The sequence below is a fragment of the Cannabis sativa genome, chromosome 3, assembly GCF_029168945.1.
Source record: "Cannabis sativa cultivar Pink pepper isolate KNU-18-1 chromosome 3, ASM2916894v1, whole genome shotgun sequence".
In the NCBI taxonomy this organism is placed as follows: domain Eukaryota; kingdom Viridiplantae; phylum Streptophyta; class Magnoliopsida; order Rosales; family Cannabaceae; genus Cannabis; species Cannabis sativa.
In genome coordinates this window covers 51282662-51309035 of record NC_083603.1, presented here as the reverse complement: position 1 = coordinate 51309035, position 26374 = coordinate 51282662, and the positions used below count along the sequence as shown (strand labels likewise).

Sequence of the window (26374 nt, the reverse complement as noted above, 5' to 3'; positions counted from 1 at the left end):
ACCAATGACCCCTAACATAAACTCTTCGATAAAGTCTAGAATGCTCATCAAGGAAATCATCAATGAGATTAGGATAAAAATCCTTAACAATGTTTGCAATGTATCCAATGAAACCGGTGAGAGTGTTTTCCCATTGATGAAATTGAATGAACTTTACAATACCATAAACAAGATGAGCATGCAAATCATAGTTCCTCTCACTTTCAAACTTACGGTTTGCATATAAATTCCAGTCACGTTCATTGTCTCGATAATAAAATCGAGGACAACCAGAAAGAGAGGAAGGGACATTACCAGGAGAGGGATCTTCCATGGGCTGCTTGCCTTTGGCAGCAGCAGAGGCCTTTGCTGCAGAAGCAAATTTTGGTCGAGGATGCTCTGGCTCGAGTTCTGTGTCCTCACTGTCCTTCTCAGAGTGAAGAGACACTGATTTGTCTGAAGAAACTTCCATTGGATCCTCTTCTTCTGAACTGGAATTTGATGAGGCCGAGGGTGGATTAGTCTTTAGTTTCTTCTTGGCTGAAGGGACTGTCTTATCACGAGATTGCGAGGCTCGAAGTTCCTTCTTAGCAGAGGCTTGCTGGGCTCGAGTTCGAGTAGAAGGGCCTGTTGGAGTGGAGCCAGGCATTGATGTAGCAGGAGGAGGAACAGCCAACGGAGGAGGAGATTCCTTCGAAGATTCAGATGAAGAAGACCAGGTTCGAAGAGGTCTTACAGATTTTCGAGCAACTTGCTTGGGTGGACGTTTTGGCTTCTCGGTTTGAGATTCACGCTGGGGAAGCGATGAATCTCCAGGCTTTGCAACAGCAGGAGGATGAACTGAGGCAGCAGGGGGTGCATTGGAAGGAGTTGCAACGGTTTCTTCCAGTTTTTTAGAGTGCCCTAGATTCTTGGTTCTCACCATTTTGGATCTGAAAAAGAAGATGAACAGAGACACACAAGAAACAAGAAAAACGGTTCGGGTAGGTGGTGAGTTAAATGACAAAGATTGGTTTATATAAACTTGAAAGCAAGACAAGAAAAGGAAACCAATTTTGAAAATTTAAATGGTAACCGCCAGCCCATGAACACATAAAAGGAAACCGCCCACTCCTCAAGTCCTTTCCCTTTTTTTTTAAAAAAAAAAAATAAAAGGAAACTAGAATTGCCAACAATATTTCCAAAAATAAATCAATCTTTCAAGAATAAAGACACATTACCATATAAAGATTAATCTTTACTTGGAAAAATATCAAAATAAATCAAAGAAGAATGAATGTTGATACTTACCATTTAAGCACAAGATTTCCTTAACCCATGATGCAAGTCACACGCCTCCCTCTTTTTTTTATTTATTTTTTTTATTTTTGAGTAAAACCGAAAATAAAATACAATGTGTACAATAAATATATGAGATTCTAAACAAGCAATGTGATCAAATATCATTGAAAATTGACAAAATAAAATACATGTTATGCTTTTAAGGAAAATAACTAATTAGTATCTCAGGAGCAAATCATACTTAATTGATGATGAGGAAAAAGATATGCATGTTACTAAAGATTGTGAACCAGGATTATCAATTTAATTTAGTAGAGGAGACTTACAAATTTGAACACACTTGTCAGACAAAAGTGTGTGCAGTGAAAATAGGATCATTGTCCTTGGCAAGATTTTTCATTTTCGCCTTTTTCAATTTGATCCCGCAACTGGATGCTATCACACCATACTGAAGGTAGCCCTTTTCTATGGTAGTGCATCCTCATCATAGTTGCTAATTACAATGTTCCAGCTTACTCAAAAGATGGCTTTCACACCTCAGTATGGGTAGCTCTATTCCAGCAAGGGGCCTGACAAGTCTGAAACAAAAATTGCTCAACTCTGTATAAGTACATTAGTTAATCCTAGACACAAATAAAGAGTAACATGAACCTTTCAACACAACATCACAAAGTATGATAAGAATGAGATCCTAACTAATTATAATCCAAAAGCATAAACATGATTTGTCAAAATACAATGAAAGAAGATTAAAAGCTAGAGAAGAATCACATAACAATATTGTACAAAAATATGAACAAGAGAGATTTAGACAATGCAAACTCCCAAAGAATTTCTGAGGGAGTCAAAGCGACTTGAATCTAGGGCCTTTGTGAAAATATCTGCTAATTGTTTTTCAGTATCAACATATTCTAATTGCAAAGATTTATTTTCAACAAGTTCCCTAATAAAGTGATGCCTTATATCAATGTGCTTTGTTCTAGAATGTTGAACAGGATTTTTGGAAATATTTATGGCACTAGTGTTATCACAAAAGATAGTTAAAACACCCAATTCAAATCCATAATCAATCAACATTTGTTTCAACCATAACTGTTGAGTACAACAACTGCCAGCAGCTATGTACTCAACTTCGGCAGTGGACAAAGAAATGGAATTTTGTTTCTTGCTATGCCAAGATACTAGATTATTCCCAAGAAAGAAACAACCTCCACTTGTGCTCTTTCGATCATCAGCATTGCCTGCCAAATCTGCATCACTAAAACAAGCAAGATTAGAATTAGTATCTTTGAGTACCAAATTCCATAATCAAGAGTACTATTAACATATCGAATAATCCTTTTTACAGCAGATACATGAGATTCCATATGATTACTTTGATATCTAGTACAAACTCCCACACTGTAACAAATATCAGGACGACTAGCAGTTAAATATAAAAGACTTCCAATCATGCTACGATAAAGTGTAGTGTTTACCTTTACTCCATTCTCATCTTTTGTCAATTTCAATGTGGTGCTCATTGGAGTACTTACCTGCTTAGCCGATTCAAGACCAAATTTCTTGACAAGGTTCTTAGCATACTTAATTTGAGATACAAATGTACCTCCTTCCATTTGTCTCACTTGAAGACCCAAAAAGAAAGTAAGCTCACCAACCATGCTCATTTCAAATTCACTTTTCATTTGATCAACAAAAACCTGCACTTCATGGTTAGATGTAGAACCAAAAACTATATCATCAACATAAATTTGAGCAATGATAAAATCAGATTTTATATGCTTGATGAAAAGAGTTTTATCTACACTACCTCTTCGATAATCATGTGAAAGTAAAAATTGAGTTAACCTTTCATACCAAGCTCGAGGAGCTTGTTTCAGACCATACAAAGCTTTTTCAAGCTTGTACACATGGTCTGGAAATTGAGGATCTTCGAATCCTTTTTGTTGCTCAACATAAACTTCCTCATTCAAAATTCCATTTAGGAAGGCAGATTTTACATCCATTTGAAACAATTTAATATTCAAAATACAAGCAATACACAAAAGTAAACGAATTGATTCTAATCTTGCAACAGGAGCAAAAGTTTCATCAAAATCAATACCTTCTACCTGTGTGTATCCTTGTGCCACCAAACGATCCTTGTTTCTCACAATTGTACCGAACTCATCACTTTTATTTTTAAATAACCACTTTGTTCCAATTACATTTATACCTTTTGGTCTTCGGACCAAAATCCATACCTTGTTGCGAACAAATTGGTTGAGTTCCTCTTGCATTGCATTGAGCCATTCCTCAAAGGTCATGGCTTCCTTCACATTTTTCGGTTCATATTAAGAAACAAAACAAAGAAAGCTGATTAAATTAACATACCTTCTGCGAGTTACCATGCTTTCTTCAGGATTTCCAAGAATGAGATCTTTTGGATGATTCAATTTGACTCTGGTGCTTGGTTCTTTCTGAATAGAATCAGTGATGATGTTTGGATGAGTCAAGATAGACGGTTACGGTTCTCCGGTCTCGGTTGCGATGTGATTCGTCATTTGCGGCATCGAAATGGGTTCTGCCGCATCGGGATGCGCTTTTGCCCACGGAGGAGCATCCATGAGACTATCTATCTTGGCTTCTGTGGAAAACTCTGAAAAATCTTTAAAATCATCAACAACCACATTAGCTGATTCCAAAACAGTTTGAGTTCTCCTGTTATAAACACCATAAACTCTACTGTTTAAGGAATATCCAATAAACACACCAACATCACTTTTAGCATCAAATTTACCAATATGCTCACGATCTCTATAGACATAACACACACATCCAAAAACATGAAAATGACTTACATTGGGGCGCTTACCTTTCCAGATTTCATAAGATGTTTTTGAGGTACCTGGACGAATAAACACTCTGTTTATTATGTAGCAAGCTGTGTTAATAGCTTCAGCCCATAGGCGCCTTGTCAATTTCTTGCTATTTAACATCACTCTTGCCATTTCCTGCAAGGTTCGATTCTTCCTCTCAACAACTCCATTTTGTTGAGGAGTTTTGGGAGCTGAAAATTCATGAGTTATACCTGTAGACTTGCAAAAATCATCATACACAGAATTTTCAAACTCCTTACCATGATCACTTCGGATTCGAACAATTTTCCCAATATTACAACCTTTCTCAACTCTTAATCTCAAACAAAGAGTTTTAAAGGCATCAAAAGTGTCAGACTTTTCTCTTATGAAATCTACCCAAGTAAAACGTGAGAAATCATCAACACAAACAAAGATATATCGTTTACCATTCAAACTTTCAACTTGGATTGGACCCATAAGATCCATGTGAAGCAATTCCAATACTTTTGAGGTATTGATATCAGACACAGGCTTGTGAGTGATTTTTAATTGCTTCCCAAGTTGACACGGTTCACACTTACCAACACTTTCTTTACCAAGCTTGGGAAATCCTCGAACAATACCTGCATTTGACAATTTTTTTAGGTTTTTATAATTAATATGCCCAAGCTTGGCATGCCACAAACCTGTGGTGTTGTTGATAGCTGAATGACAAGTAAACACAGGGGTTAGAGTGTAACAGTTATCATTGGATCAAAATCCTTGCAAGATACATTCATTATCATCATTAAGAATATAGCAATGATCACTATCAAATGAAACAGTATACCCTTGGTCACAAATTTGACTAATGCTAAGTAAATTAGCCCTTAGTCCTTCAACTAACATCACATTTTTCAGTCTAGGTAACCCTTCAAAATTTAGAGTTCCCATACCAACAACTTTACCAGCTAAGCCATTACCAAACGTGACCTCACCACATTGCATTGGTTTGATATTCATTAAAAAATCCTTGTCACCTGTCATATGTCTAGAACAACCACTGTCAAAATACCACATTTGAGAAGCAGCACTTTTATCAGAAAAACCAACTAGACATTTTTCTTTTTTAATTCATTTATGTTTCAAAGCACTATGTTTCTTTTGAAAAAATTTCAAATTACCAAAATAATTTGTTTTAAACAAATTTTTCAACGTGAAACATTTAGGTCTGATATGTCATTTTCTACCACAAAAATGACAAGTAGGAACAAATCTTTTTATATGAGATCTTACTCTTTTCGAAAATCCTGGAGATTTTGCGACATCAAAAACAGCTCTTGCTACAACAGGCTGTGAAACTGTTGCAGCAGACTTTGTAGCCTCAGAATGATTCGTTGGAACACTAGATTTTACAAACTTCGTGACTCCAGAATTTTCCATTCCATTTGATCCAATGCCTGCGAAACCTCTTTGACCTGCATTCTGTGCTTTTTCAAAAATAGAAGATCCAGGGTTAAGCATTTGAATATTTTTCTTAAAATTTTCAAGTTCCTTCTTTAAGAGAGTGATTTTTTCATCTTTATCACAAACATTTGTCTCATACTCTTTTATTTTTAGTTCACACATTTCAATTTGATGAGACAATTTTTTATTCAATTTATTCAACTCTCTATTTTTCAGAAGCAATCTGAATCCATTTTTCATACATGACTTTGCATGATTCAGAAAGAGACTCTTCACAGATTTCAGACTCATCTGAATCTGATCCCTCTTGTTTGGTGGTATTATTCAAACATACCAATCTAGCTTTTACCTGTGAATCACACAACACATTAGTCATAACAGAAGTTAGGGCAACATTTTCAGAATTATCTTCATCACTTTTGGTTTCATCATCACTCCAAGTGACATTTAAACTTTTCTTATTCTTTTTCAGAGTGTTTGCACACTCAGATTGAATATGCCCAAAACCTTCACATTCCCTGCACTGAATTCCCTTTTTGTTAGAGACAGATGGTTTAATAAAAGTATTACCTTTTGAAACTTTCGAAATATTCTTTTTTATTTCCCATCTTTTTCATATAGTTCTGAAAATTCTTTGTTAATAAAGCAATCTCATCATCACATTCACTATCAGAATTTTCATTATCAGCAACTTTTAAAGCAATACTTTTACCTTTATCAGCAATGGATTTGGGTCTGTCCTTTTGTTTAATCTGTTGATTTAATTCAAAAGTACGTAAGGAACCCATCAATTCTTCCACCTTCATAGTGCTAAAATCTTTAGCTTCCTCTATTGCCAAAAGTTTAGTATCAAACCTTTCTGGAAGTACTCTAACAATTTTTCTCACAAGAACAGAGTCATCAAGCTTTTCACCAAGAACAAAATATTCATTAGCAATGTCAGATAATTTTTCATAAAATTCAGTTAAAGTTTCATTATCAGACATTCTAAGCTCATCAAATTTAGTGTGGAGCATGATAAATCTAGATCTTTTCACATCAGAAGTTCCTTCAAACTGAGTTTGAAGGATCTCCCAAGCTTCCTTAGCAGAAACACAAGATGATATAAGTTTAATGTAACCCTCACCTACACCATTAAAGATAGCATGCAAGCCTTTGCTATTGTAGGCAGAAAGTTTATCATCTTCAATAGACCATTCCAGTTCAGATTTTATAGTAGTATTACCTGAAGAATCTGTCTCAACTGGAAGAGACCAACCTGATAGAACCATTCTCCAAGCTTTCTCATCTTGAGATTTGATGAAGGCCCTCATTCTAACTTTCCAATAAGGATAGTTAGAGTCATTAAGCAACGGTGGTCTAGAAATAGAACTTCCTTCTACAAAAAATGACATTTTAACACAAAAACGTTATAGGACCACACTAAGAGTTTAGTGTCCCGCTCTGATACCAATTGAAAAATCGTGTTTTTGCAAATGTCAGTTGTATATAAGAAAATATAAAAACTGTAAGCGTTTGCAGCAGTAGAAAGTAATTCTGCTACAGCAAAACAGAACAGGTAGAATATAAAATATTTGCAGAAAAATAAATAACATGACACAAGAGATTTATACGTGGTATCAGTGTTCTCACGAACACTCCTAGTCCACGGGGCCACGCCCAGAGAATGAAATCAATTAATAAAGTATCAAAATTACAAAGATAATTGACTTAAACAAGTTTAGACTCCCTCTAAAGTATTGCCGCAATCCTTTGTAATCCACTTTATGAATCTGACTTCTTGAAACACCTTCAAGCCCGAACTCCCTTCGTCTTTGAAGTGTGAGTGCTTACTTCCTCCCGAAGTAAGGCTTCAACAAGTCTTCTCCCGAAGACCAAGTGCTTACTTCCTCCCGAAGTAAGGCTTTATCAAGTCTTCTCCCGAAGACCAATCTCTTGTCCAATCAAGTAGTTCTTCACAACCTCTAGGACAGAGTAAGAACAGAAATAAACAACTAGAATCTAGATGAACAACTAGGCTCTCACAAAACAAAGAAACACTCTCTTCTCTCAAAAGATAAATCCAAAAAATGAATAATGGAAGAGGTAATTTGAATGGTTGCTCTCTAGGCTCTATTTATAGAACATAGAAACCAAAGAGGCAACCACAAGTGCGAATCTACAGCTGTACAAAAACTTTCCTAAGAAAACACGATCTGCTACATCAGAATCGGATGCTGACGCAGCAGATCTGACCAGAAACGGGAAACTTACTAAAATCGGGTCCGATCTTCTATCAATGCTTGATTTCTGCCAAAAATAGATTAGATATTCTGATTGTATCAAGATACAATCGAAATCAATAAGGAAAAGGCAATAAACAAAGTTTCCTTAAAAAAGACAACTTTTCAAAAGAGAATTCCTTCTCTTTTGAGAAGTTTTCAACAAAGAAAAGTTCAGCTGAAAGTGCAACTTTCCAATCAAGGAAAAGGGCAACTACAATCCGAATTTATAAGGCAAGAAATCGAATATGAATGCAAAGCAATCTTACCATAAATGAAAAAATTATTTTGTCAACTAACTTGCCAAAAAAGGACTTTACATCATCATCCAAAGTCTCGTGTTATTGGTGTGAATTTTGGTTCAAACTCATCGCATGCCAAGCTTGAGGGTATTTTTAAAAACAACTTTCAAGTTGTCCTGCATGCTGCTTATTATGGGCGTCAACCACTTTTTGATGTGGCATGGACCTAACATAAGTTTTCTTCTCTTTAAATTTTTGTTTCACATTGGGGACAATGTAAAATTTTAAGTTTGGGGGAAGGGCTTAATTTTATTTTTCGTTGTTTAGCTTTATTTGTTTGTTTTAGTTATTAATTAAGCTAATGTCGATTTTTTTGCCGTTGTTATTTGTTGAATGGATTGAAATTTTAAATCGCGTGCTTAATTTTTTTACTCTTTAAATTAATTTAGATGCTTGTAAAATTTTTGTATTGATGTAAATTGTCAATAGTTGGATTGTATCATAATTATTTACTTTGCTTTGTGGTAAGATTGATTGAATAGGCTAGAACTTGCATGAATTATTTTTTTGAGGAAAAATCCTTGACAATGCTTGTTTGGAAAATGATGAGGCAGTTTTTTTTTGGATCGTTTGGGCCTTTCAAGCTTACCTTTATCTTTATTATCCCTAGTTTGCCTGTTTGAGCTTAGCCTGTTCAATTTTTTTTAGCCACTTTATGCTACTAACTTTGAATCCACTTGCAATTCTCTATCTTTGTCCCTTGAATTATACCATAAGCTTAGAAATAAGTTTAGGGGAGATGAATTGTGTGTGGATGGAATTATTATTTTAAGTGGGTGATTGAGACAATGTGTGAGTTATAAAAGTATTTTTCAACATCACTAATGTTATTTATGTTATCTAAAAAATGATGATGAAAAAACAATAGAAAAAGAAAAGAAAAGAAAAAAAAAAGTGTTGAATAAATAAAGTGATGTTGGAACTAATAGTTGTAGTATTCTCAATCATTGAAATTTTTGGGCACAATTTGAGATATGCAATTTATTGTGTGTGCTTGATGGTTGATAGTGTGCTTATGGTATAATATAACTTAAATAACTTTTCATCTACCTATTACCTAAGCCAATACATTACAACCTTGAAAGTCCTTTTGATTTCGAGCAAGGATTGTTGACATTAGTGGAGAGAGGTAAGTCATGCAAGTAAATTGATCATCGGATTGTGGAAAATTAGAAAGAGTAGAATTGATATGATGTTTCTCAAATATTGAAGTTAATTTGTATCTTTACATTATTTTTTTAAAGTAAGCATCCAAAATAATTTTAGAGTTTTGGGATTGAAATTCTGGTTTAAATAATTGATTGAAGTTTCACAGGTTGCAGCAGTGGTTTGATTGTCTGAAGGCTTGGTTAATTGTGTATTAGTTTTCCTTTTTTTTTTTTTCTCTTTTTCTTAATTTTTAGTCTTACTCGAGGGCGAGTAAGGATTTAGTTTGTGAGAATTTGCTAGACTATTTTTAGCCCAAGTTTCGGATCATTTTTTATAGTTTATTTTCTTCTTTATTATTATTTTTCAAAAATTGCGCTTGTTTTCTTTGGTTTTAGGTTTCAACACTTAGAATGTATAAATTGGTCAAATTTTGAAAAACGGTGTTTTATAAAATAGAGAAAATTTTGTAAGAAAATAAAGCTGAAACTTCAAGCCTAAAATTCAAATATTTTCTGATCAGATTTTGGAAAAAATCAAAACATAAAACTTTTAGATCTTTTTTTTTTAGATTTTTAAAGCATCTCGAATCAGCTCATTTGGAGTTTGTATGTAAAAGTTATGCATATTTTACTAAGAGATGTTGAAGTAGAAAAAAACGGGTCAAGTGGCTGCTGCGAGCTACTACAGAAAGCTTGTTTTTTCACTTTTCTATAGCTGCCGCGGTGAGGCTATTGGCCGTCGCGGTGCTGACTCCGTACAGGTCAAGAATAACTTCATCTTTTCTCGTTTTTGGGCTAAAAAACTCTATTTAATGAAAGGGATTCGCGAATTATAGAAGGAGAGACATAATGGAACGCTAAAAACAAAAGAAGAAGGATCTTGGAGCAAGCATGGGCGATCCGTGGCAATCCTCTATCTAGTTTCTTTCTCTTCTCTTGATTTCTTATGTTTTTATTTGTGCTTAGTTTAATTATAGATTTGATTATGAGCTAAACTCCCTATTTAGGGATTTGATTATATTGACTGAGATTATTCCTTGGATTAATATTATTTGATTGTTCTTTCTTTCCCTGTTATTGTGATTTATTCATATTTGTGCTTATTACATGTGTTTGATTGGCCATCTTATGCATGATCTATGATCTCAATACAAAATGCGAAAGGTTAGTGTTGAGAATGCTCTAAATGAATAAACATAAGTTTTGATGTGAAACGAGAGTATTCACATAGTTTATATAACTTTTAGATTATTGCTTGATGCGAATTGTATGTTGTTCTATCTCAGAGATGCAGTAGTTGGCATTCAATTTAGGACTATTATGATCTGAGAAGAGTTTATGTTAATTTATAATTTATCATCACATAGGAGGAAGAAGAATGGTTAATTGGTGTTAACAATTAGGTAATCAAAGCAATTGAAATCACATCCCTAATTTCACATCTATTTAAATATATTGTTATTTGCGTGTTTTGTTATTTAATGTTTGCTTAGATTATTTAGTTTTTAATCTTTTTTATTCGATTGCCAAATAGAAACAATAATTTAATAAATTGGTACTTAACTACAGTTCTCGTGGGAACAATCTCACTTACCTGAGTATTACTTGTTAAAACAAAACGTATACTTGCATGTTAGATTTATTACAACAACCACTTTACACGATATGAACCACAAATCCCAAACCCCATAAACTATGAAAGCTACTATCAAATAAAAAAATTAGTATAAAAATCATCCATTAACTTATTTCACCTAGACATTGATAACCACAACACTAATATTTTTAGAAACCCCATAAAATTCTAAAAAATACGGGTCTAGTTCTTACTGTAGTCGGGAGAAGGATCTTCACCTTGAAGACAAAATGACATTTCCTAAACCATCAACTTCCACTAATATTTTTTGGGTTTTCTTCAATTTCGTGGGACAATGGTGAAGGGTTTCCTTTGATTTGTTGGGTTTCATGTCTTTCCCCCTGCTCTCTCTTTCTCTCTCTCTATATATATATATTTGGGGTTTCATTTAGTTTTTTTTTTCCTTTTATTCTTTTATCATTAATTTGTTATTTTCATTAGACATTTTATTTTTTTTTCCTTTAATTTGGTTTTTTGTTTTTTTACCTTTTTTTAAATTGGTCTTAAAATGAATAGGGTAAAACAAAAATAAAGTGTTTCAGTCAACATATACCACTAATTTTTAGTGACATGGCAGTAGCGAGTTTACCTAACACTTGTTCAATAATCGAGTTACATAGGCAAATAGCGGAGTTAGGTGAATGAAAGTGAGATTTTGCTAACACTATAGGGGTTTTGCCGTCAAAATTTATGTTTTGGGAGTTAATTTCTAGCGAAATAAAAATAGGATAAATACCATTCTAGATCCTGTGTTTTACAAAAATTACAGATTGGACCTTCTATTTTGTTAAATGAAAAATGGACCATGTATTTTCGAAAACGGTACAAATAGGAGCCTGAACTGATTTTTTGTCAAAATAAAACTTAATAATAATTCGACCTAGAGGTGTTATAACAAATCTGGTTAAATTTTTCACATATGTTCCTGTTAAGTATTGTCTTCAAGTTGGTTATATTAAAAAAAATGTTGAAAATTAAACTCAAGATCCTATTTGTTTTATTTTAAAAAATACAAGCTCCATCTTATAATTTAACAAAACAAAGAGTTTAATTTGTAACTTTTACAAAATATAAGGTCTAAAATAATATTTTATGTGTCACAATTTACTCAAAAGATAATATAGGTGAAAAAAACTCATTTATGGTGTTAGAACACTCAGAGTCCACGACAATCTATTTATAATAGAGATTCTTTTAACTTTTTATCTAAATGTGATGAAAAAAAAAGGTACCTATAGCTCTTTTATATTATATATATATATGTATAGTAAAGATACACAAATTAGTGCAACTTGTATATATATATATATATGTAGAAAATGAATAGTTTATTTTCTAAATTTATTTTAATAATATAAAAATAAAATTTTATTTGTGTATATTGTATATATGTTTAAGAATTATTATGTTAATAGTGTAGAAAATAAAAGTAATATTAATTTAATGATGCGGAGAAAAATATAAAGAAATTATGTATGGTATAATGTAAAAGTGTGCTGTAAAATAAAGAAAATATAATTTTGATGATGTATTTAAAGGTAAATATTTTTTTTTGAATAAAGGAAAACTTTTATTAGACAGATAAATCCGCTAATACAATGGACTGAAGAGCAAGGGAAACATCGCCCTCAGTAGAAAGACGACCTGACCAATAACAAGCACCACGTGCCATACAGTGTGCGATTTTGTTAGCAGACCGTTTAACATGACCAATAGAAACATTAGTTAAAAAAGATAAAATAGACTGATAATTTTGAACAAATAAACCAAATATAGAAGACATAGAGACCAAACTAAGAATAGCTTGAACAACTAAAATGCAATCCGTCTCAGCAATGTTGTTATTCCTTTTTATCCAACTAAGTGCCTTTTTGACACTTAGAATTTCAGCAATTTTGGATTGACAACTTATGGTGGAAATAGTTGAAAACGCCTTGAGTATACGCCCATCACATCCGCATGCTACAATACCTAGTGCCAATCAATATTACTTGAATGATTGAAGGATTTTATACATTGCATGGGATATTAAACGTACATTTCCAATAAAAGAGAGAGATGCAGAACTGACAGATTATGATGATAATGGAAGCCAGTAAATATTTTCTCTACTTACTAATGTGTGTATATTACATGTTAACATATCAAAAACAGTTACCAGTTACGTACGAATATAAATATTTATATATAATTTTCCACGTAATAACTAAAAATATAAAATCTTTTTCTTTGTGAAGTTACTGAAAATTGACGAGCAAGAATATAATTCAGAGACTCTGATTTTGCAGTTTATATATAAAGATCTTTTAGATTGAATACTACAAAAATTGAATAATATTGCAGATTCCATTAATAATATAACTATTAATTAAATAAATATTGTTAATATTGGGACACTACTTTTGGTTTGGTATTCACTCTTTAATTTGATTAGCTTATAAACACTAACATATCCTCCTTTCATTTTCCCCAACTTTAAAAAACCGCCATGAAAAAAGCTTTGCTTTCAGCTTATTAATAACGAGAAAGTAAAGCAAAAATAATATAAGACCAAAACTCCCCATATACTAAACTTTCTGAAACTCAGAGAAAAATGATGATGCCTCCAACAATGGGGGAGATGTGGACGACGATGGGTTCGAGCATAGCCAGCTTCATGTTCATCTGGGCAATCGTTCGCCAGTACTGCCCTTATGAAATCCGACGATTTCTCGAGAAATGCACTCACCGAGTCACCGGCCACTTCTACCCTTACATCACTATCTCATTCCACGAATTCACCGGCGACCGGCTCAAGCGGAGCGAGGCTTATTCCGCCATAGAAGCTTACTTGAGCTCCAACACATCTAAAAGCGCCAAGCGACTCAAGGCCGAGATGGGAAAAGACAGCACTAACCTCGTACTGAGTATGGACGAGTTCGAGCGAGTCACGGACGAGTTCAAAGGGGCCAAAGTTTGGTGGGTTTTGAGCAAAACGGTTTCTCCAATAAGGACAGGAATGTCAATGTCTTATTGCCCCGAACAGGAGAAGCGTTTTTACAAGGTGAGTTTTCACAAAAGGTACAGAGATTTAATTACTGATTCTTATTTGGATCATGTGATTAGAGAAGGTAAAGAGATTAGAGTCAAGAACAGACAGAGGAAGCTTTATACTAACAGTCCTGGTTATAAATGGTCAAGTTTTAAGCAAACTATGTGGAGTCATATTGTGTTTGAGCACCCTGCAACTTTTGAGACCATGGCATTGGAGCCAGAGAAGAAGAAAGAGATTATTAATGATCTGTTGACTTTTAGTCAAAGCAAAGATTTCTATGCTAGGATTGGGAAAGCTTGGAAAAGAGGGTATTTGCTTTATGGTCCTCCTGGAACAGGGAAATCAACTATGATTGCTTGCATGGCCAATTTGTTGAGTTATGATGTTTATGATCTTGAGTTGACTGCTGTTAAGGATAACACTGAGCTTAGGAAGCTTTTGATTGAGACTACTGGTAAGTCTATTATAGTGATTGAGGATATTGATTGTTCTCTTGATCTTACTGGTCAGAGAAAGAAGAAAGGTGAGCAAATTTCAGGGGAGAATTATGAGAGAGGTAAGGAAAGGAAAGAAGCTTATAATAATGATCAAGAAGGGAATAATAATAATAATAATAACAATGGTGGCAATGGTAATAGTAGTAAAGTTACTCTTTCTGGTCTTTTGAATTTCATTGATGGACTTTGGTCAGCTTGTGGGGGTGAGAGGTTGGTTGTTTTTACTACTAATTATGTAGAAAAGTTGGACCCTGCTTTGATAAGGAGGGGTAGAATGGACAAGCATATTGAGCTTTCTTATTGTAGCTTTGAAGGGTTCAAAGTTCTTGCTAAGAACTATTTGAAACTTGAAAACCATCAAATGTTTGATAAAATTCAGAGTTTGATTAAGGAAACTAAGATTACACCAGCTGATGTTGCTGAGAATCTCATGCCGAAATCGCCTACTGATGATCCCAAGAGATGTCTTTGTAACTTGATTCAAGCTCTTCAGGAGGCTAAGGAAGAGGAGGACATTGCAGCCACAGAAGAAGAATTGAAATAAAAAATAAAGCAATCAAGGAAGAAGAAGGCACAAGTTCAATTGAAGGATAGTGAAAACATATGTAATGTAGGGGAATAGTCTTACTATTAAGAGAATTTTCTTAGAGCTGGTCATCATCTATGGTACTTTGCTATGAAACGGTTCTGGTTGATTATTAATCTTGAATACCATTATAACTAAAATAAAATAACCCTCTTAGTGATACTATTCCTTCTTCTTATATCTTTAAATTATAAATTGAAGCATGTATACCTACAACCCGGTTTGGTCGTTATTTTATGTTGTTTATTTTATAATATCTTAATACTTGTAATTATGACCCATAATGAAGTAGTTTATTTCATCTTCAAGGTACATGTAACTAATTGTTGTAAATTTAAGAGTTTATTTCTGGTTGTTCATTTGTTGCACCATTGAAGGAGTAGAAAGAATAAAGAGAAAAATCTATTATAATTCAAAAGAAAAAAAGAGTCTTATTACCATTCTTAGAAACAAAAGTAAAAGTAAAAATGAACATTTTTCACATACTTGTCTTTCACATACTCATGGATTGAAGTGGATAAGAATGATTCTCAAAGGGTGATCGATAAAAAGTGTACTAAAATATTAGATTGCTGGAAAGACATTGTATTAAATCACCTCTTTTTCATAAAGTATGAGCCCACTATATTTTTTATTTAAACAAAGATTAAATTGTATTATTAAAAATAAAATTTCTCCACAAGAGAAAGATATAAGAAGTCCTTTTTGTCTTCTGAATGTACTTTGCAACACCAGAAATAATCAATGGGGAAATGACTTGGACATAGACTCACTAGGGTGACTTTACATTAGTAGTGGTGTGCAATATGTTTCTTGTTTTATTGAGGAGAAAGTGACCAACTCATTCTTATCAGAAAAGGCTTTGTACGGACGCATTCCACCATCAATTTTAGACTAGTTCTATTTTTAATTATAAATTGTTGTGGACCGCATAATATGATTTCAATATGATTATATACGAGTATTGCTATTATACATGTATCACACGATATGCGATTCATATTTTATAATAGATATTCAATTAAATATTTAATTTTATCAATAATAATATAATTTATTAGGTAGTATTACACCTTTTAATGTTTTCTTTAAAAATATACATATTTTTGAAGTAAATGTTTTTGTAAGAGTATAAATTGGTTTGTGTTATTCATGTTTTGGGAGAAGGACTAAATATACTTCTAAGATCTCATTTCAACAACAAAAGCCTAATTACAGGCCCAGTTAAGATAATGGATTAAGTTACTAAGTTAGGTCATTTAGGTTCTAGAAAAACATCTCACCCATGCGAGAGAAGGACCTGGCAGAGAGAGCATTTGGAAACTGTTTAGTAATGCTTCTAAAAGGGTAATTAAATAGATTTCTGAATGTCAAGGTTGATATGATGCTCATTTAATATTGAATCCCACCATATTAGGACTTTGTCTCTAAAATCAAATCCAAAAATTATGCAAACCGTAAAAAGGAAATATGGTAATTATCTAACAATTATTGAATTGCCTTTATTACACGCGAAGGTGGCGCACGTTTTCCTCCTGTTATTATAAAGTTGTTTTCACGTGTACAAATAACCATTTTCTCACAGGCTGGGTCTCACCGAATGAGCCCAAAGTCAATATATTACTTGTATTTACCTCATCAATGGGCCATGCTTACATGCAAACCCTAACCTATAAATATAACGAAACCCTTTCATGCAAAGGGTGAGAATTTCAATTCTTACAAGCTAAGGCAAAAGCTAGGGTTCATAACTAGACAAGAACACATGTGTAATACTCGAAAGCTTTTCTAGCCAAATAATATTGACTCGTGGACTAGATTTCATTAACACTCAAACCACGTAAAAATTCTTGGCTTGACTTTTATATTTTATTTATTTTCTTTAACTTTTATTCTATTTTAAATAAATTTCCAAAAAAACTCAATAAATATTTTGATACTTTCGTTGAGAGCTAAAGAAATTTGATACTAACATTGTATACTGCAACAATGATAGCCACTAGAACCACAGTCACCAAACCTACTGCTCATGATGGGGATACCACCATGGATGATGTTAATCCTCCTCCCACGACACATGTAGAGACAAGTGTTGTTGGGGAGGGAGAGACATCAGAAGTGAGTAGCTACCCCGCAAAGAAGAATCAACAACGTTAGAAATACATTGATGAGGATCCCATTGACGAGGAGGATCGGGTGGTTCAAGAGGATGATCCTTACGATGGTTATAACAAGAACGATGAGGAGTATTATTATGAACAAGATCTAGAAGTGATTCGGATGGCTTAAGAACTCGCTGAGACCAAAAAGAAATTGGTGGAGCAGGAAGAATTCTCACGCCAAATGTGAGAAACCTTAGCACGAATACATACCGTGATCAAGCCTGAAAAGGAAGTTCCCGAGAAAAATTCTCCTGACGAGCCTACTCTAGAAGAAAATAATACCACAAAAAAGGTTAATCCTATGAATGTTGGACCTTTTATTCCTGTAATGGAGAATGAAAAAGGTATCATGGAGGAACCTGCAAACAAGAATGTTGTTGATGCTCCAAGGAAAAACAAGAACGCAGCCAACCAACCTTTGCAAAAAACAAAGGCTGCCAATGCTCTAGGGTAAGGCTGCCCTATTGATCCGTGAGGCGGTGTTGTGCGAAACGATAGGCCTGATACTTAGGTACAAAGGCCTACCTCGAGGATTAAAAAATTGCCCTTGTGATTTTGTTAACCAGAGTGAAGGGGTAGAGGAGATCTACGCAAAAGATAGTATGTCAATAGAGGACCTACAAAAATGATTAAATGCAAAGAGAGATAAACCCAAAGGTGAGAAAGCAAGACCTCACAGAGGCAATCTCAGGAATAGTATCAATGACAGGATTTGAGGATGTGAGTTCCTGGACGACAATACCAGGCAGTTGGAAGATCAAATAACTGTATTAACTAAGCTCACAAAATGTCTATCCCAGAATCAAAGCAGGGCTGTATCTGATTTAGAAGAAGAGGATCTGAAACCATGTGTTAGAAGAATAATAGAGGTACCCTCACCTTAAAATTTAAGAATGCCTCAAATGGAGCTATATGAAGGTAGAGCGGACCCTGGCCCATTTGTCTAAATATATTAGACTGATGCAAGTGGAAAATGCAAGTGATGATGTGAAATGTCTTTGTTTTTCGTTAACTTTAATAAAGTTTTCTAAAGATTGGTGGAAAATGTTACCTCTCAGATCCATTCAAAGCTCGAGAGACCTGCAATCTCTTTTTAAAAAAAAGTTTGTAGCTGTAAAAGATTATGACATGGAGGTGTTGGGTTTTATGCCCTAAATAAAACTCATTTCAATATAATCAAATTTACTTATTAATATAGATCAGAAATAACATTTAATGTTGCATGGTTCACATGATTTATTTCATGATTATATGTACATAATGTATAAATTCATCTGAAATCCTTTTCACATACTTGATCCTGTTTATTGTGCCGTCAACACATTGGAAAGTAAACATGACTATGTGAATAAAGTTTCCTAGATTTATCAGACACAGGGTTTTACTGATATGATAATCTACAACAAGAGTTTACTTGTATTTGGAGAAATGCTATGTTCTTTCCAGAACATTGGTTAAAGTAAAGCTCAGGTTGGATGCATGGAGTATGCATCGGAAGGGACCGATATTGAACTTTGACTTAGATTTATTAAACTTACCGTAATATCTATTCAAGTCAATATCGCCTAGTTGATCCTAGATAAAATGATCTTAATCCTGTTATGATTAGGCTCAATCTTGAAAGGCTATTCGTGTTCTTTGATTTGTCAGTTAAGCCTACTTTTAGGTCAGGGTGATACGTACATTTTGGGAACACGGTAGTGCAATTGAGTGGGAGCGCTAACATAAACATGGAATCTATAGCTTCTATCTGGCGAATAGTAAGCAAAGGATGATCTCCTTCGAGCTTGACCAAACGAACATAAATGGTGGAGTACTCATTTCACATAAGCTGAAATATCATTTATACGGGGTCAAGTGTTTTAAGGAATAAATACATTGTAGGGTGTAACAGTAATTTAATCCCTTTACAGTGTAGATCATTCATATAGAGGATCATTGATCACATTAGGATTATAACAATGGATAACTAATGATGTGTCTATATGGTGGAACATATAGAGCATTCTATATACTGAGAGTGCAATTCTAAGTTCTATGCGTGGATTCAACGAAGAATTAATAAGTTAGTGAATTTTAGTGTTAAATTCTTGATCTACTTATTGGAAGCTCGGTTATATAGACCCATGGTCCCCGCACTAGTTGAGATAAAATTGCTTGTAAGACTCATGTAATTGGTTTTGATTAATCAATTATAATTCTCAAATTAGACTATGTCTATTTGTGAATTTTCACTAAGTAAGGGCAAAATTGTAAAGAAAGAGTTTTTAGGGGCATATTTGTTAATTATGATACTTTGTATGGTTCAATTAATAAATATGATAAATGACAATATTATTTAATAATTATTTATAGTTATTAAATAGTTAGAATTGGCATTTAAATGGTTGAATTAGAAAATTAGCGTTTTTGAGAAAATCAGATGCAGAAAAGGTAAAACTGCAAAATTGCAAAAAGTGAGGCCCAAATCCACTAGTATAGGGCCAGCCACTTTTGTAGGAAATTTAAACTGATATTTTTATTATTTTAATGCCAAATAATTCAAACCTAATCCTAGTGGAATGCTATAAATAGATAGTGAAGGCTTCAGGAAAATTACACTTAAATTTTCTACTTTTTCATTCAGAAAAAACTGAGCCTTCTCTCTCCCTATCTTTGGCCGAACCCACTCTCTCTCTCTTCCTCATTGAGATTTCGAAATTCTTAGTGTAAGAGTAGTGCCCACACACAGCATGTGATACCTCAATCATAGTGAAGAAGATCGTGAAGAAAGACTTTCAGTAAGAAGGAGTTTCAGCATCAAAGATTCAGAGAAAGAGATCCAGGTTCAGATATTGATAATGCTCTGCTACATAAAGGAATCAAGGGCTAGATATCTGAACAGAAGGAGTCATTATATTCCGCTGCACCCAATGTAAGGTTTCCTAAACTCTATATGTGTTTATTTCATCGTTTTAGAAAGTTCATATTTAGGGTGTTAATCAACATACTTGTGAGTAGATCTAAGATCCTGGTAAAATAATTTCCAACAACTGGCCTCAGAGCCATGGTAATTGATTTACTTACAAGAAATTTGGACTTTAAAACGATTGTTTGTTTGTTTTTTTGGATGGTATCATGTTGTATTGAGTGTTATTTGATGATTGATTGATGTTTGTAAATTTTGGTAAAAAATAATTGCGATTCTGTTTCTGGAATTATTTTTATTGGATAGTATGGAACAAATTAAGCAAGTTACCTTTTTTACAGAACTCAATTTCGATTTAATTTGAATTAGTTATGATTTTTTGAAGATTCAGAAAAATCGGAGTTGTGCTGAAATTTTCCTGCGATCGCGAAAACTGTCCGTACAACTCACAATTTTTTTCGTTTTTCTTCGTTTTTTCATGCTTTTTCATGGAATTAACTTCCGACTTTTTGTGTAGTTCTGTATTTATACTATTACTATTCCTAATTCAATTCTAATTATCATTTTGAATTAATTTAATATTTTTTAAATTTAATTCAAGATATTAGTGTAATTTGAATTTGAAAATAGTTAGTATCTATCTTTTTGCTTAATAATCTATCTTATTTTAAAATTTGACTATATCTTATCTTATTTTTAAATTTAAGGTCAGATTTAAAATATTTTAAATTTTTTTTTTTTTAATAAATTGACCTTATTTAAATTTAAAATAAGATAACTACAATCATGTAATTTTTAAAGGATGTAAGATATTTTGCTAACTTTTAAATTTTGTTATTTTATTTATTTAAATTACATTTAAAATCTGAAAAAGATATTCATTTATCTTTTCTAATTTTTTATTTAATTTTTATTTATAAAATAACATTTAAATTTTAAAAGTAGTTAGCGAATTTTGAAATGATATTTAGGTTGGTTGAAACCTAATTTTTCAAAATTGTAGGTTTAATTTTAAATTTAAATTTTAATTTAATTTCGATTTTTTTTTTATTTCAAATTTTTTTTTAAATTTTTCGAATTTTTTTTTGAAATTAATTATTTAATATCAAAATTAATTATTTAATTTAAAATTAAATAAATCCTACATCCAACTATCCAGCTAACCTTGTTGCATGAGTATGTGTTTTAGCTTGTGTGTAAGTTTTCAAAACCTATTATTACTTGATTGCAAATAGCCATGGTTACTTTTTGCCAGATCTAATGATCTGATGGCTCCCTTGGTCAAGATAATAATTTGTAACAGGTATATTTACAATCTTCTTTCATCTGTGTATGACCTAGCAACATGATAGGACCCATCCAAAGTGTGCCTGTGTGAGCCTATGTATTTAATTTTATTATAGATGCATATAGGTTGTTGTTGCTAAAATAAATTATCATAGTTCTTGATAGAATTTATTTAGGCCCATTTAGTTTTTGGGCCTATTCAATTAATAACAGTTGTTCTTATTAAGGTTAAATTCCTCTCTTTTGGGCCTTGTGTGAGAGTTGGGAGCCATAGTAGTGGGTACGACATACTGAACCCAGCACCCCCTCACATGAACCACCCCAATTGTGAAGGCCCATTTGCCTGATTTGAATAACTGTACTAGGTTAATTAAACTAGTTTAACCTAATAAAATTGATTAGCAACATAATTAATTTCATTTATTTTGAAATTAATTTAAGAAAATTATAGTTTAAAGAATTTTTTATTCTAAGCTAAATTATATGTATTTTCTTGTATTTAATTAAATATAGAATTATAACCATCTAGATTCTTTCTGGAGCTTAATTTAAATTTTTCATTAAATATTCCTATTTAAGTTGATATTTAGTTATCTACAACTAACCAACTTAAATCTGAATATCTTTTGGATTTAAAATTTCAAAATTAAGTTGAGGAATTTTAGGCATTGATTATTAAGATTCTTTAGATATTTTTTAAGTTAATATCTTTTCGAATATTAACTTAAAATGGAATATTTTAGATATTTTTTAAGTTAATATCTTTTCGAATATTAACTTAAAATGGAATATTTTCAAATTAAGTGGTTACAACTTAATTTTTGATATTTAATTAAATCTAAATTTGAAAATATTTAAGTTCTAGATTTTTTTTCTAATACAACTTAAATTAGATATTTTTTCAAATTGTGTGGAAAAGATACTTAGTCAAATAAGATATTTTCTAGATAGTTATTTCTAGACTACTTATTATTTCTAATGTTAAATAGGAAAATAATATACATTGTGAAATTAATTATTTATATAATTAATTTTGGTACAATTTATTTTAAGTATATTTTTCCTAGTATTAAACTAGAGATTAATAATTAAGCCTTCTCTACACTTAATTATTTATTTCTTTAATTTAATACATTTAATCAATTTGAAAATTAAATATCTAAGTTGATTTTCATCATGATACTTAAATATTTCTTTTTCATGACACTTAATTAAATAGAAAATTATTTTTAGTTGAAATTTAATTTTTCAACTAAATTTAAATAATTTTCAAAATATATTTTTTTCTTTATTTTATTAATCAAATTTCGAAATTACATTTCTTAAATGCTGGAATTTCGAATTTTATTTGAAAAATAGATTAAAGTTGTAAATTATTTATTTTAATTTTGGACCAACTTAAATCAATGATTTTTTCATTAATTGATTAATTTAAAAATAAATGAATTAAAATATATTATTAAAAATTGAATTAATTAGTCAAAGAAAAATCTAGATAAATGATATTTTTGCTTGAAGTATTTTTCTAGTATATTTAATTAAATAGAAAATTAATATTTAAGTTGATTTTCATCATCATACTTAAATATTTGAAATTTTTCTTATATATTTAATTAAATAGGAAAATTATATTTTTTGTTGTAAATTAATTTTATTAATTTTGGGCCAACACTAAATTAGAATAATTTTTCCAGGATTAATTTTTTTTTTATTTTAACTTGTATTTTCGAAAATTGTATCCTTGAATACTTTAATTTTTCGAAATGCAATATATATTTATAGAAAATTAAATTTGAGTTGTAAATTAATTTAAATTAATTTTGTAACAACTTAAATTGAATATTTTTCTAAATATTTATTGGAAATTATTATTAAGATGGAAATAATTCATGTTATTTTCATATCCATCTAAGTAAAATTTATAAATATTAAATTAAAATTTATATTTAGAATTTTTCATTCTAAATTGGAAATTTTAATTAAATAAATATATATTTAAAATAAATAGAATAAATAAAGAGAAACAAAGAAAATACAACTCTTTTTCTAAATAATGAGCTTTATTATTAAGACATTCGATCTCCATTGTGGGTTTTACACCGCGTTTGTTTTAGTGAGTAATCCTCCCTAATGGAGGAACGTTCATTAGCAATTTCGCACCGTTTAATCTCGAATGATAAGTAGTTTGTAAGTGTTTTGTATGGTATAGATCACCCTAATGGTGGCGACCATACTTGACTTGCAAATTATGAAACAATGGTGGAAGCTCATAAGATAGAATTGCCTTGACTCTCGCCTAAACGGGACAACGCTGAATTCCAATCTTGATCGAATAAAAGGTTGCTAGAATGGTTATCATTTTAGATGAGCTGACAACTCTATTCAATGGATGATGCTTTGACTCTCGCCTAAACGGGGACCTTTGTATCAGTTTGTTGAAAAACCTTGGAAATTATTTAGGATTGTAAGTTTTAGTATTTTCACTTGTCATTCCTACTTGCTATATGTTCATAATTTCTGAATTGTGTATGAATTTATATTAAACCATGTTATTTTCTGCTATTAAGTTGTAGTTTAATTTTGAATCTTCATTGTTGGTCTAACATGTTTGTTTTTCTAATGAGATAAATCCCTAATGGATTTTCACCATTAGACATACATAATAGTGTAAGATCTCGAAAGATAAATATTGTATATGCAACATCTAACATTCATCAATTGATGACACCTTAGACTAGTATTTTTACAATATGAAACAAGAAGATTACATAAATAAGATTACTTTGTCTTTCGCTAATCGAAGCATCGTTGGATTCTTATTTATAAACGAAATTATCCTAATTCCTCTTAGCTTATTCGTTATTGGATGAATGGTCTATAAATCATTTCATGTTATTATATTTTCTCTTAAGAAATTAAATGACACATATGATTATAATCCTGAAATTCTATTCCCAATTGATATAAATCCTCAATCTTAGAAATCTCCTACTTGTATGGGCAAATCTGACTTAGAGTTTGTATTAGTAGTGCTGGTCCAAGATAGAATTACTCATTATATTTGGTATAAATTTAAGTCTTTGACTTTAATTTTAGATTCCAAATAGAAATTTTCTTATATTTCTAATTCCAGAATACAATACAGTTACACTTTCTCAAGTGTTTAATATCCATCTTCTATTAATGGATTAAAACTGTATGGAAGATGAGTTAGGTATTCTGTGACCAGGATCCACTTGCAGTATTCTATGAACTCATTGATGTAACTAGACCTAAATCATCAAAAGACTCAACCACATTTTTCATTAATCTATGGCATTTGTATCTTGTTCATAGTAGATTTGACAAGATCAATCTCTGCAAAGAGTTAATATGCCTATATCCACTGAAAGTAGTTCATCTCATTCGCAGATGGATGTACATTCAGGGGTGGATATGAGTTTTTCGTTGTATTCTTCAAACGATAACTCAAGATTATACCTTTTAGCAAGAAATTTGAAATGTTTGAAAATTTCATTAATTTCTAGCAATGGTTAAAACCATTAAGGTAAGTGGTTAAAGATCTTGCGAACTGATAGGGGTGGAGAAATAGTTAGTAGATATGCAGTTCAAAGATCATTAAATTGATTTTTGAATTATATTCAAACTTACCTCCCCAGAAATTTCGAGTTGCATGTTGATGATTAGTTACTAGTCGTTGCCTAATTCCTTCTATGGTAATACAATTTCAGAATGATGTAATGATTGTATACTTAGTGTAAATCATTACTAGATTCATGGATGACCTAATCAAAATCTTAAGAAAAGCTAGAACTGTTAACCATGGTTTGTTAGCTGTTCTAAGTGATTAGGGGTGGACCATCCCATTGTCAATAGATAAGAAAGTGTTTGTTCAAACAAATACTACTTTTCTAAGATAATGACTAAGTCTGAAAACAAGTAGCAAATAAAGGAGATATTTTTCTTGATTCCAAAAGTGTTCTATCATCTTATATAACATACGATGATCCCAGTGCCTCTGTTGTCTTGTCACAACCAAAGAGGTCAATACCATTTAGTTTTCTTCGACATAATTCACGGTACCTTGTCGTAGTGGGAGAGTTTCTAGGAACTCACCTTCTTATGACTTGGGAGACACTAGTGATTAAAATCCATTGTGAGTTTAAACAAGTAATGGATTGTCAAGATAAGAAACAAAGAAGAAAGCCAAAAGAACTATGGTTTAATCCATTCACATGGAATAACCTAAAGTTTTCTATTACAAGGACATAAAAGAAAATTTTCGTTTATAAGTCTATTCAATGGACTTAACAAACTTCTTGTTCCTAGTATTATAGGTTTGAGTTTATCTAAACCTATGGCTTGTGGTATACCTGGTAATTACTTACTCTAATGCAAGCAACTTACTTTAGTAAGATGCTGAAGCATTTTCTTTCTAATGGCAATCTATAGAAGCTTCACAACTTCTTAGGTATAGATTTTATTTATCTAAGGAAAAGTCTTAACTATTCCAGAAAAGATAAAGCCATGAAAGAATTTCTTATATCAACAGTGAGAGGTCTTAGATATGCTTTTGTATGCCTTAGACCAGACACCTGCTGTTGAGTGGGAGTAATGAGTAGGTATCAGATTAATCCAGGAGAAGAACATTGGAAGACAATCAAGTAAATTTTAAGATTAAGAAGAGGAACTATATGTTAGTCTATAAGGGTGTGTTTAAAACTCTTAGACTACACCATATCAGATTTCGAAATTTGCCTTTGTGCTAGAAAATCTTTCTGATAAGATGGTGATTACTCTGGGGGTGGAATAGTGATTTTGGAGAAGTGTAAAAACCTATCTGAAGTCTCTAGGTCTACCAGAGAGGGACTGAATGTTAAAGCTACAGGAAAGGTACTTATTCAGTCTAAGGAAAGTTCTATACATTTTTGGCATCATTCCAAATTGCCTTAAACTACTAGTGTTAATTTCCTGATTAACCAAAAGTAGTTGCCAAAGATATAGAAT

General features: G+C 32.0%; 1 protein-coding gene across 1 annotated transcript; it reads left to right on the top strand.

Moving 5' to 3' along the window:
* Positions 1 to 13281: 13281 nt before the first annotated feature.
* LOC115709066 (AAA-ATPase ASD, mitochondrial) lies at positions 13282 to 15316 on the top strand. Its single transcript, XM_030637099.2, has one exon. It carries the CDS (start codon positions 13487 to 13489, stop codon positions 14966 to 14968), a length of 1482 nt encoding a protein of 493 aa, XP_030492959.2. The 5' UTR covers positions 13282 to 13486; the 3' UTR covers positions 14969 to 15316.
* Positions 15317 to 26374: the final 11058 nt, after the last annotated feature.